At 41.4% G+C, this 13,594-nt stretch overlaps 1 protein-coding gene across 5 annotated transcripts in view; it reads left to right on the forward strand.

Moving 5' to 3' along the window:
- The window catches only part of dido1 (death inducer-obliterator 1), a 42,184-nt gene that overhangs the window by 22,477 nt on the left and 6,113 nt on the right, over positions 1-13,594 (forward strand). For 2 of the 5 annotated variants that reach the window (XM_060910040.1, XM_060910038.1), the window contains exons 3-14: positions 113-230; positions 572-1,409; positions 4,388-4,802; positions 7,175-7,396; positions 7,734-7,968; positions 10,530-11,112; positions 11,308-11,467; positions 11,549-11,665; positions 11,809-11,922; positions 12,332-12,485; positions 12,574-13,063; positions 13,442-13,589. In XM_060910040.1, coding sequence (XP_060766023.1) covers positions 152-230; positions 572-1,409; positions 4,388-4,802; positions 7,175-7,396; positions 7,734-7,968; positions 10,530-11,112; positions 11,308-11,467; positions 11,549-11,665; positions 11,809-11,922; positions 12,332-12,485; positions 12,574-13,063; positions 13,442-13,589 — 3,555 coding nt within the window. In that variant the 5' untranslated portion in view covers positions 113-151. The remainder of the gene's footprint in view (positions 1-112; positions 231-571; positions 1,410-4,387; positions 4,803-7,174; positions 7,397-7,733; positions 7,969-10,529; positions 11,113-11,307; positions 11,468-11,548; positions 11,666-11,808; positions 11,923-12,331; positions 12,486-12,573; positions 13,064-13,441; positions 13,590-13,594) is intronic. The other 3 variants (XM_060910042.1, XM_060910041.1, XM_060910039.1) reach the window with 3 other exon arrangements.

The raw sequence follows: 13,594 nt of genomic DNA on the forward strand, positions 1-13,594 counted from the left end.
AAATGCTAGAAATACATACTCGTCAAACTGTTCATGGACCACGGCCCTTCAACTGAAGTGGTGAAAAGCTCAACTCTGCACTGTATGTGTTGTGCTTCTCTCTTAACTGTAGATAATTCTGTTTGAAAACTAGCAAGTGACTCCATCAGCTATGGAGGAGATTGTGAGCCCTGAGCTAGCTCAAACTCCTAAGCCTGAGTCCAGCCAGGATTTGGATTCCAGTTCACAAGGTACCACTGACCTTGGACCGCTGTATGAATGAAAGCTTCATTAACCTGGTTCGCAGCAGTGTGGTGGATCTTTAATCTGGCTCTGAATCAGTTATTGAAGTTATTGTTGCAAACTGCTGGTGTCTTGTCTCAAATCATGCAATCTAAATCGTTTGGGGGACATCATTTCAATTCTGCTATTGGATCTGGGCCTCGCAGAGTCCTATACAGTGATAAATACCGCTTGTTTAGTTGTATTTGGTTTTGCCAAATTCAGCTTGATTTTCCTTTTGGTTTTTTAAAAGTTAAAGCAAAAAAAAAAAAACCTCAGTATTTCTAATTTTCTTGCCACCATCTCTCAGCTCCAGCTGTCGTGGCAGAAGAGGAAAACGACAACAAGGGTGAGACAGGCCAAAGTGATGCCGTTTGCAAAGACCAAATAGAGGACTTGGAGAAATCAGCCAAGAACTCCACTGAGCTTAAGAAAACTTGGGGTTTCCGAAGGACCACCATTGCAAAAAGAGACATGGCTGGAGAGACAGCAGGCATAACGGAGAGTCCTGGAGCACCGGTGCGACGAAGCGGCAGGCAGGCCAAGCGCACTGATAAGCTCGAGGAGTTCCTGGTGACGGTCAAGCGAGGGAGAGGAGCAGCAAGACGTAGCGCCCCCGCTCACCTGGAAAGTGGAGATCCACCATCTGAAACCGCATCAGAGGCCAGCTTTGACGGAAACGCTGAGCTTAAAGTGACCGAAAGCAAAACATCCCCAGCGAGGAGGACAAGAGGGAGGGGCAGGGGAAGGGTAACCCCCAAGCCCAAAGCTGACATGGCTGGCTCAGCCAGTGATGACGATAGTTCAGAGAACGAAGAGAGGGTGACAAAAACAACGCAGGAAAAGCTTGAGATAGAGACTGGTGCAGAGGATGCCATGACAGAGGAAGTCATAAAAGAACTGAAGCCAGAAGAATCAGAGAAGCAAGATGAAGAGACGAATAAGGAGGAAGTGTCTGCCAACACAAGGCAATCAAGAAGTCCTTTGAAATCGGGCCCCAAAAGAGAAGCCAAGCCTAAAGCAGGTGCCTGCAAAGAGAAGGACGAGGAGGAAGAAGACGAGGAGTCGTCGTCATCGAGCGAGTCTGATAATGACGGTTATGATCCAAATGCACTTTACTGCATCTGCAGGCAGAAACACAACAAAAGGTTAGTGCTTTGTATTTAAAAAAAAAAGTGTACACTCAGCGCCCACTTTTATAATTAACGCTTGGACATTTAATGCAGTTACAGAGCTCTCCATGATTATTGGCACCCTTTGTAAAGATGAGTAAAAGATGTTAGAAAAAAATCCACCTTTTAGTGAAGTCACTTCATCTCACATGCAAAAAAGAAAACAAATCCAACATTTAAATTGTTATTCAGAGAAAAACAAATCCCTCAAATTTTCAACAAAAACTCGTGCCACTATTATCGGCACCTCTGAATTTAATACTTTGTACAACCTAGCTTTACCAGTAAAACAACGCTGAGTCGTCTTCTATAATATTTGATAAGGTTGGAGATACAGAGCAGGGCATCTGCGACCATTCCTCTTTACACAATCTCTCCAGATCATCCAGGGTCCTCGGACCTCTCTTGTGCTCTCTCCTCTTCAGCTCAGCCCACAGGTTTTCAATGGGGTTAGGGTCAGGCCATCCTTAAAAAAAAAATCGTTTCCTGTCCACCGGGTGGGCAAAAAAATTTCAGTCGGGAGGGAGGGATTTTTTATTTTTTAAATTTTTTATTATATATGGATGGATAAGAAATCGCAATGCTGTTTGCTTTTTCTTTCAGTACTTTTTTTTTATTACAAAAGCAGACACATTTAATAAAATGACAGTTAAATCAACTGAAACTTGTACAAAAACTTTAAGTTAGCATTTTAAATGCTGACTGCTACATTTGCAAAACTTTTACAAAGGTACTTAAAATGTCCGACACACGGACTTTTTGTAGTTCTAAATCGACCGTTAGGCCTAGTTCGGATGAAATTACACTATTAAAATGATCACTGAATGATTTGTTTTTCTGAATCTTTACTATTTTGTTGTTCGCTAGAATACCATTTTGCGATTTCACACTTAAGCAAATGTTTGAAAACTCCGGATATCCTTCCTTCATGGTGGCTGCCATTTTTTTTGTGCCGCACATGCGCAGAGCTGATTCGACAGGGCTTTCCACAAGCGCCGGCCAAACAAGTCCAGCCGGCTACTTTAATGACTATTTTTGTAGCCCACAGGCTCTAAATATTAATTTTCGATTTTAATAAAATTAAATGTTTATCTAACGGACTGACAATGTCAAACTGAACCGTTGATCAAGGGAGAGTAACTCATCCGCGCCCCGACATGCGGTGTGCGCGCGCACTCAGCGCATGCTCAGTTGCGTGAATGTGTCATGCACCGAAAATAAGAGATTTACAAGCCAGGAAAGCCTCATGATGCAATACGCAAGAAAAGAAAAGATTTACTGCCATTTTACTTTGTATTTGAGTAAAGTGAATAAATATATGGTCTGTGGAAAATACACTTAACCCTGGGAACTGCGTGCACAGGAGTTTATTTTGCGTTTACTCCCCCCCCCCGGGGGGGCTGGCTACTTATTTGTCATGGCTGGCTAGTATGAGCCTTAGTGGAAAGCCCTGGGAATGCGGAAATGTCAAGTTCGATTTTAGATTTACGAACCCGAAAAAAATGTCGAAAAACTGGCGTTTAAAAAAAAATTTCGCCCGCACAAACGGCACTCACCCGGCTGGTGGACCGGAAACAGAACATTTTTTAATAATGGCCTCAGGGGACTGAGATGGCCAGGGCAGAAGCTTGATTCTTTGCTCCGTGAAACATTTTTGTGTTGATTTGGGCATGTGCTTCAGATCATTGTCCTGCTGGAAGATCCAGTAACAACCCAGTTTTAGTTTCCTGGCAGAGAAGCCCAGATTCTGATTTTAAATGCCCACGATGCCACAGACCCTAACAAGCTTTCCGGGGCCTTTGGAGGAAAAACAGCCCCGGAACGTCCACCAGATTTTACGGTTGGGCTTGGGTTCTTTTCATTCTAGCCACACTTCTTTTTATGCCAAACCCACCTTGAGTGTTTATTGGCAAAAAGCTCCATTTTTGTTCCATCAGACTATAAAACACTGTTCCAGTCAACGTTGTAGTAGCGGTTTGCAAACTTCAGATGCTTCTGTTTGTGGTTAGCTGACAGAAAAGGCTTTTTATTCTGGAAGATCTTCCAAATCTGTTGGCGTGGAGATGGCATGTGATGGTGGTTTGGAAACATCAAGATTTTACTTGTAATTCACCAATAGTGATTCTTGGGGTGGGGGGTTCATTCATTTATTTATTTTTGCACCTCTCTTGCCATCTTGGTGGAGGGGATAAACTTGGGTCCTCTTCCAGGCAAGTTTGTAACAGTTCCAGTTGATATCCACTACTACTTATTACCCTAACAGTAGAAATGGACATTTTCAGACGAGTAGTCTTTTGTGTAACCATTCCCTGACTTATGAAGTACAACACTTCTCCCTCTTTTGGGTTGTATTCTCTTATCTTCGCCATTTTGATGGATGACTAAGTGTGAGATGATGATGCTTCACCAAAAGGTGGGATTCTCCCCCCCCCCCCCCCCCCCCCCCAAAAAAAAAAAAAAAAAAAATCCTTTTTTACTGATCTTTACGGGGGGGGGGCCAATAATTGTGGAGGTCACTGTATCCATCAGTTAATCATGTGGAAGCAGTATGATGCTTAGTCATGCAGATGCAGGCCAAGATTTGTGTTGGTTGGAGTAGTTTATCCCCGCGCCTCGTCCCTGCACCATGTTCAGATGTTTGTCAACATTAACTGAAGCTCTAGACCTGTTTTTTTTTTTTTTTAATATAAATGCATTGCTGCCACATAATTTGGATAATGTGCATGAACGAGTAGGGATACAGATGCTATTATTAAAGAGGCCAGTGAGGGTGTGCTTGACCTTTTGAAATATTTTGCAAAATAATGTTGAATAACTGCCTTCTTGCAATAACAGTCAGAAATGTGCCTATCTTTGGCTGCTGGTGCTTTCACTCGTTGACGTGTTAATATATTGATGGAATGAGAGAGCATGCGGTTTTGTAAATGTAGCTGAAGCATGCAATATGTGCTCAGGTTCATGATCTGCTGTGACCGCTGTGAGGAGTGGTTCCACGGAGACTGCGTGGGCATTACGGAGGCACGCGGCCGCCTAATGGAGCGCAACAGTGAGGACTATGTGTGTCCCAACTGCACAGGCAGGAAAGCCCAGAGCACCAAGCCTTCTATCTTGACAACAGGTGCTGAAACCAGCAAACCTCCTGCTACTCCTCTTGCTGTTCGCAAGGCAGAGCCCAGTCCAGCTGTTAGCCAAGCCAATGTCCAAGCACTTACAACTGCTGCTGGTCCGTCTCCTTCTGCTACTGCTTTTCCTGCTACTACAGCTGTTCCTGCTGCAGAAGAAAAGACCGGGGAAGAAGTCGGCATCAAGGGCAGGATTGAGAAAGCTTCTAACCCAAGTGGCAAAAAGAAAATAAAGATTTTCCAGCCGGTAGGTTGTTGTACAGTATCTGTGCGTATCAGTACAAGCCAGTGGTGTAACTGCAGTTGAGAGTTTGGTTTAATATGCGCACGCGCACACAGCATGTAAAATTTTCTTCATTGTATGTAATATGGTTAAGTGGAATAATTAACTGGAGCATTTATTTAGCTTGATTTTATAAAGTGAGTATTTATAAACCGAGTTCATATAGGTAATATTGTTTTGCAGTTTTAAGTGAGCACACGCTTTGCATATACTTGAGTGTGAATGTTAATTTCTATTGCTAGGTACAAAAATACTAAACTGTTTTTTTTGGGGGGGCTTTTTTTGGTTAAAAAAAAAAGCTGATTACTTTTAGGGTGAGGTTGTTTGACTCTTAATGCTGTCTGTTTTTTTTAATATATAAAAAACTTGCATTATGGAAAAATAACTTTGCATCACTTATTCTAAGACCTGCCTGGATATTTAAAATATAATCTTGTCTTTAAAAGTACTATAAATATAAGTGTCTTTTTGAGCTGATAATTTCTCAGAGAGCTTAAATTATTCATTAAAGACAGGAAAATCTGCCACAAACCATAACCTGTAGACCATGAGCAGGTGTTATGGGTTATACTGTAAAGCACTGTAGTTTGGATACGTGTGTATGTAATATTTGGAAGTCGAACAATTTAATTTGCTTGTTTTTAATACATTAAAACCAACCACCATTTAAAGTGAAACCACTTGATTCAGGGATCACAACTGTAACAAAAACTTGTTTGCATGTGATAACCGACATGGGAACATCTGGGCGCACATGGCAAATGAAGATATTTTTACAGGTAATATTATGGGATGTATGTAGTCTAGAATGATGGTATCTAACAAATAGCAATACAGATTATCATGAAATTTGCACATAACTCCAAGGGGGAAACAAGCTGAATTTAAGAAACATGGTTTGTAGGTTCCCTTTAGATTAAAGTGCCATTCCACCATTGGATGTATTCTTTGTCATAAAATACAATATATTTTCTGACAACATGACTAGACAGAGAAATCTTTTAGCTTCAAAATGATATATCAAACATAATTTTTTGACAACGACAAGTATATTAATTTTCCGACCAAAGTCACCTACCCTTTTAATTTCCGTGCGGTAGTGAAACGTGATGTCATCGGCAGGTTCCCCTTCTTGTGTGGCACAGATTATCAGCAATGGCGGATAGAACGCGATTTCCACTTGTCGATTGCTGTGCTGATATTCACCATAGACCATCTCCTTTGGGCATCACTTGCTATTTTCAGGGGTGATAGCGTTCCGGCGCCGCGCCGGACGTGGCTGGGGGGAGAAAAAAAAAATCTAGTTTGCCCATTGTCCTGTGTCATTCTGAGATGCGCAGATAGACAGTGAAGGGAATTCCGAACGCTATCACCCCTGTATTTTCCTTCGCTTCTTTTCCGAAGCTGACAATCGCGTTCTATCCGCCATTGCTGATAATCTGTGCCACGTCACACGTGACGTGGTACACTAGGGGAACCTGCCGATGACATCACGTTTCACTACCGCGCGGAAATTAAAAGGGTAGGTGACTTTGGTCGCAAAATTAATATACTTGTCATTGTCAAAAAATTGTTTACATCATTTTGAAGCTAAAAGATTTCTCTGTCTAGTCATGTTGTCATAAAATATATTGTATTTTATGCCAAAAAAATACATCCAATGGTGGAATGGCACTTTAAGGTAAATGGTGATGTTTCCTTTATGTAAAATATCCAGCATCAGGGAAATATGAACTTCAGCTGAAGATTACATACATGTAAACCTTTGCTAATGAAAGGGTTTTTCTTGTGTATGTATAATTTAAGTATTTCTGGTGTTGGTGTTGACAAACTAGTCATCATATGCTTAACTTCCTACTTTAAGGATCTCCCCAAAGAACCTTGAGAGGCCCCAGTGTTCAAACACTGACCTGATTTAATAATTGGCTTGTAGAGGAACAAAAAGGGTGAAGAGTTGGATGCTGTTGTGAATTAAAATACTGTAATCAGGGAAGTCTGACTGATGGTCATCACTCGACTGAATCAAACCTTCTAGCTGTAGCTATATAACCACTTCCTGAAGTGGATATGCAGTCATTTAAAATCTCTCATTTACATAAAAATTAAGGTTTCGGTGACTACATGTGACTCTTGTTGCTTAATAGTCGCAAACTTGCAACTGTTGTATTCTGTAATGTGACCCTTCCAGCACGTTAAAAGCCTCATATCGAGCAGTTATGCGTCATTTTGCTGATCATTTTTGAAAGCGTTTCTTTAAATGATAAAGGTTGCACTGATTTGATTGGGGCTTTAATAGTTCCCACAGCCTGATAGGTCTGACCAACGTGAGTTTTCAGCAGGTGATGACGACTGCAGAGGAATCCTCTCTCCCCAAGTGCATCGGTCCTGGCTGTGAGAGGGACGCTTTGCCTGACTCGGTGTATTGTGGTAATGACTGCATCCTCAAGCATGCGGCTGCTGCCATGAAGACCATCACTACTGACAGCAAGGAGACTAAACCCAAGGACAAGCCCAAGCCAAAAATCCTGAAAAAGCCTTCAGTCGTATCGACAGTCAAGGTATTATTTCAGGACTGCGTATTTAGAAAGGTTTTAAAGTATTAGGGTGTATATCTTTAATGCACGGTAAATTTAATTAAATGTAAACCATTCACATAAACTGATGCTATGAGGAATGGAAAAAAAATGGTGGTTTTCTTAGGACGCTGTTCAGAGAGGTGTAGTATCTGCTTTTTCCTTTTGTGCACTTTTAATTATGCGTAGGTTCCATATACGCCTAGAGTGATGGTTTCTGAAATGGTTAGTATTGCATACCCACGTGGAACCTGAACTGTTTAAGAGCTGTTAAGTCTTGTTTATTCATGTTAATAATTTTTGATGTTCGTTTCTTTCGAAGAGTTCGGTTCCCGAGCGAAGGAGCAGCCGGAGGTTCGCCGACTCGTCCAGCAAAGCTCAGGAGGAGTCTGTGGATTCAGAAGGCCACGAAGATGAAGAGGAGGACGAAGAAGACAGAGTTGCAGAGGAGCATCCGCCACCCCCAGCCATGTCGTCCTGGTCCAGCGACCATAATTACATTGCAGTAGCACCAGAAAAGACTACAGCAATAGCACCAACTGTGTTAAACAAAGCGTGTATGTATCTTAAAGGTTTTCCACAATTTAATCTTCGGTCTCTGTGACTTGGTGTAGAACTCGTATGAGAAATGAGTTGATATGGCCTGGAAGCCATCACTAGAAACTTGAAGACTTGAAATATCTGGCCATGCAAGATGAAAGCATGTGTGTTTGTGGAAGTTTGTAAATTGGTGGCCCTAATGTATACAGAGGTCCTGATCAGGTAAGTATATGTATAAACAGAAATGGTAGGTATTACTACCTCAGGTTGTATAAAAGGGTCTACTTTTTAAAAATGATTTTATTTATTTATTTTTTTAATGCTTGTTTAATTGGCCAGTTTTTATGGGCATTGGCAAAGCTGAAACCTACAGTAGACTACAGAATTTTCAAAGCCACATTCCTCTTGATATTTATTTAATTCACAAGTTGGCTGAATCGGTCTTAAGAGACATCATCACAAGAGGTTTAAAGAGATGTGAAGTGCCTTGCCATGATGCTGTTGATTTTTACATTTTTCTGTCTGGAATATATATATACATTTTTTTGTATGAAATTTGAAGTTTTTAACTGTGTGTATGAATGTCAACATTGCCTCCAACTTCCGCTCTGATCTGGGAATAGTATCTTAAGAACAGGAGTACTGACCGCTCATCTGAACAGGTAGGTCACGGTGTCTTTTTCTCCTGCCACCTTTTCACCAAGAAATAGAGCAGCGTTTCTGATCACATGGTGTCTGGCAGGGGTATTCTCTGCAAGCATCGCAACCTTTTCTGTTCCCACTAACATTTAAAAAAAAAAACATATATATTTATCTGCCTTGCATGCCCTGCTTTTCATGAAATCCTCTTTTGGGAATAAGTGACTTTAAAAATAAAGTGATATTACAGATAAATACTCTGATGCCCCTTGCTTCAATTTTGAGCAAAGTCTTGTTTCTTTTTCTTGGGAGTACATTGGATATCTTGGCCTCTGCCTGCTTTGGCCATCGCCTATCCAGCCAGCAACTGATCAGCGCAGATATTTGCTCTCGAGAGAATAAGGCCTGACACTCTGGTTGCGAAGTTGAAGCTGTGAAGACTACAAAAACTGGAAGACGACAGTCTGCCAGACAGCACCCAGAAGCAGACTTCTCCTCTCATTAGTACACAACACAGAGGAAATGCCACACCATAATTAGAAGTATATGCAGATAGCAGGCATTTTTTTTAAATAGAAGTTTGCTTTACAATCAGAAGTTAAGCCAGCTTTGGGATTATGAGCTGTTCTTATCTTTGTGTTGATTGATTATTGATTGATCAGGTTTTATTGCTTGATATAAATAGAGGAATGCTAACGTAAGTTTAGAATTATTCACTTTATTCATGAATGAGCCTGCATTTTGTATTCAATGAAAGAGGCTTTGCTGGGAATAAATGTACTCATTAGCTTATTTTGGCACAAACAAATTTGCATCCTGACACACTTTAATGCCAAATTGTTTTCTTTGTGTATAGTAAATATGACCACGGTTTGACAAGTCAAGGAATGACACGAGCCATGTGGATTAATACAGCACCACTTCACAATGAAAACATGAACTTAATAAAAAGCAATACATGCAGAAGGGCTGGAAATACCGTTTCTGCTTGGATCAGTGCTGTGAGAAGTCTTGGGTGATCCTCTGCTGGAGGAGCTCACTTGGATTGGGATTCTGCGATTTTTATTTAACACTAACACACAGTGAAACACTATTTTAATCTGGTTGCTCTTGGTTCACATAATCGCACACGTCCTGCAAGCATGGGAGTACTTTTTGGAGATTAAACCTGTAAAATTAATTTTTGGTGAATGGGAAAAATTAAGTCTGGTGTAATAGAGGTCCTTGAGCATCATCAGCAACAGGTAGGCCTGGCAATTTAGTCACCAAGACCAGCAAATGAACCATTTAATTAATATCTGGTAAACGTGACTGGTTGTCTTTAATCATTTGGGACACTTAAGGTATTGATCACTTGTTGGATGCATGTGAATGGCAGCTGCAATGGGTCATGTCCTTGAAGCGGAAGGGCAGAACTGGGTTTCCTATCAGGAACATTGTAATCCAAATACTGCAGCTATATGTTTTTGATTCTTCATTTTAGTGTTCTGCTGGTTGGTTTATATGGAGCAATTGTCAACAAAAATAAGGCCAAATTATATATATATTTTTTTACTCATAAACAAATATCACTGTAAATTTTGTGTAAAGACATGGTCTTCATGCTCATCTGGACTTTGTATGGTGACTGAACCTTAAAAATAAACACTTGATTTTTCTACTTTTAGATTTGTGTACTTTTCTTTCCTCCCACTAATTTTCTCATAATTTTTCTCCCTTGGACACATTTTTTCCTCTCTTTTAAAATGATAAAATGTACAGGATCAAGGCAAGGCACAAACATATATTTCATTTTGGAAAACTATTAAATTAATCCTAAAAATTTTTCTTGGAAACCACATGCAAAATGCAATTAAAAAAAAAAACTTTGTCAACTTTTAATAGAATTGGGGTTTTTTTAATTGCGATTTTTAAAAATGTGTCTGATTTTTGTCTTTAGCAGCTACTCAGAAAGATGAGGAAGACAAAACAGAAGAAAGTGAACCAGAAAAGAAAGAGCCAGCTCCTATTGAGAAGAAACCCCCAGCAGCAACGGTGTCTCCCAAAGGAGGCAAAAAGTCCCTAGGCCAGAAGATGGCCAAGCATGGCCCAGTCTTGATGCCCAAAGGCAAAACAAGCACTAGGTCCTCAAGCAGTGCCAAAGACCTGAAAAAACAGTCTCCAACCCAAGGCAAATTGGTCAAATCCAAAAAACCAGCACCACCCCCTCCTCCCATTCCAGTCTTCTCTTCTTCTGGTCCTCCTGGATCATCACGGCTCCATCCTACTGGTGCACTGAGCGTTGGCAAGAGTACCTTCACCATCCCCAAAAAGCAGCCACAGTCTGGGGTGAAGGAATCTGCAAGTTCTGGACCCTCTTCGGCTTCCAAGATGCCTCCTGTGTCCGTGCCCTCTAGCTCCCACAGCCAGCCATCGGCATCCAAGTCCACGCCACCAGCAGCACCTCTCCCTCCACAAGCACCTCCGAACAACCAGATGAGGTCCAACATCCGTCGATCGCTCACTGACATTCTGTACAAAAGGTTAGAAAATTGCCTGATTTTCTCAATTGTTTTGTGATTTTTCATTATTCATAGTTCCAAATTTAAAATTTACAAATGTGTGCATGATGGTATTATCATAACGTGAACGGTTAAACTGTACGAGTAGTAATTATTCAATCGCTGATTTAATTAATAATCAGTATTCACTATATGGCACACTTAACTGTACTGTAGGGTGAGTGATAGCGATGATCTCTCCATGTCTGAGAGCGAGGTGGGCAAGCTGGCTGTCAGCATCGAGAAAGAAATGTTCAATCTGTACATGAACACAGACAGCAAGTACAAGAACAAGTACAGATCCCTCATGTTCAACCTCAAGGACCCTAAAAATAAGGTTGGTCAACAGTTTTATGAGTTTCAGTACCACTTTTGAAGAACCGACATATGAGTGCTTTGACTTGTTTCTGTTCAACAGGGCTTGTTCTATCGTGTGATTGGTGGAGAGGTCAGCCCGTTTCGCTTAGTGAGACTCAGCCCTGAAGAACTGCTCTCTAAAGAGATTTCTGATTGGAGGAAAGCCGGTACCTCTGAGGTAATGTTCCAAAAGTGAGGCATTTTTAATGTCTAATGATGTACTGGAACTTTATTAGCAGCTGTGTACAAGTTGGAGAAGAGTGCATGTTCCAGATGGTCTTATCGTAAAACTTGTGTAATATATATTTTTTTTAAATAAAGAATCTGGATCCTAGTGGAAGGACCCAACCAGGGCAGTCCAAAGTTGGATCCAAACAGGATGCAGCTCCCCCTGATGTTGACATGGAAGAAGCTCCTTCCATGTCTGATGGAGATGTATGTATCTCTGCTACTTCCCAATCTCCTCGCTTGGCTTCTGGGGCAGTAAGTGGTGGCTTTCTGTCTTTTGGCGCTTTTTTTTTTTAAATTCTCTGGCTTTGTTCCTTTCCTTCCGTTTCTGCTCCGATCACTTCCAAAGTAATGCCTTTGTAAGGTGCTTAGCTTTTGGGGAGCTTGCCAATTTGACCTTTTCTGCACATTTGTATTGAGTGGTCTTTATAAGCTTATTTGAGTTTCAGTTCAGTATAATACATTTAACTCATTTCTACCTTTTGAAATTTATTGTAAAACATTGTGCCAAGTAGCTGATTGTTTATGGGGTTTTTTTTTAATGTGAACGACGACAAAAAAAAAATTCAAAGCTTCATAAAAAACTGACCGTTTAGTCTGTGTGTCTTTTTAACAGGATCATCAGGAGTCCCACCCTTCTGCCACACCTCAGAGTTCTGCTTCTACTGGGAAAAGCAGTGCTGTCCCAGATATCTTGAGCAACATGTTGAAAGACACCACGGCGGAACACAGGGCTCACCTGTTTGACCTTAACTGCAAGATCTGCACAGGTAACACCTGATGGAGATGCAGTCTGAATAAATCTGATTTCTGTTGTGTTGCTAGAGTTTTATAATTGCTCTTTGACATCTCTTTCAGGTCAGAGGTCAGCGGACGATGAGCCAGCAGCCAAAAAGCCCAAAATGTCACTTCCGAAAAAACAAGACCCTCCTGAAAAACCCAAAACGGAGCAACGACCCTCCAAGGTGCCAGCAGACCAACCGAATGTCTCCTACTCTGTCAGTGACGTGTCTACACCTCTTCAAACAAGTAGCGTGGAAGACAAGAGCAGCACGGTGCCTGTGGTCATGCCGGCAGTTTCTTCTGTCACTATAAGCCGCCGTGACCCTCGTACTGCCGGCCACCGCTCCTCTACATCTCTCGCGCAGACTGAGCCTGATGTCAGTATGCCTGTTGGGGCACCAGTCAGTGTACCTGTTGTGACCCCTCTGCCCCCTGAAGCCCCTGTGGTGGATACGAAGGGGCCGTTGCCTATGCCACCTCCAGCTCCGGTAGCTCTGCCTAAACCTGTGATGCCAAAACAAGACACTTCAACAGAATCGCGGCACTACGGGGCCAGCGCATCCAGGTAGATGGTGTCGCATGTTTTTACTCATTCATAATACGCTCTTCAAATTCAGGAGATTTTGCATACGAGTACGCAGATTTTTTAAATTTTTCTCCGTGTTAGTGTGTAGCGGTTATGTTCACCATTTAGCATGTTGGTGTTTTCTGATTGTAAATTTTCAAAAGTGAACTTTTGTGTTGTTTTTTTTTTTTAAACATCTGGAATATTTCTCCAAATATACTAGATGTATATTCGAAGCAGTTTACTCTGACTGTATGCAGAAATTTAAGACAGGATTTAAGTGCTCCCCCCCTGTATAAATTGTGGAGTATTTGGAAGTTACTGAGACTTGATTGGTCACTGAAGAGATGAAACAAATTTAATATTGTTTTTCTGCAGCATGACCGAGCTCCCTCCTGAAGGAGAGACTGCTCTGTTCCTGTCAGGACAGGAGATTATGTGGAAAGGATTTGTCAACATGCACTCTGTTGCCAAGTTTGTCACGAAGGCCTACCTGGTTTCGGGATCCTTTGAGCATCTCAAGGAGGTTTG

Source organism: Neoarius graeffei, chromosome 26 (genome assembly GCF_027579695.1).
Source record: "Neoarius graeffei isolate fNeoGra1 chromosome 26, fNeoGra1.pri, whole genome shotgun sequence".
Lineage (NCBI taxonomy): Eukaryota > Metazoa > Chordata > Actinopteri > Siluriformes > Ariidae > Neoarius > Neoarius graeffei.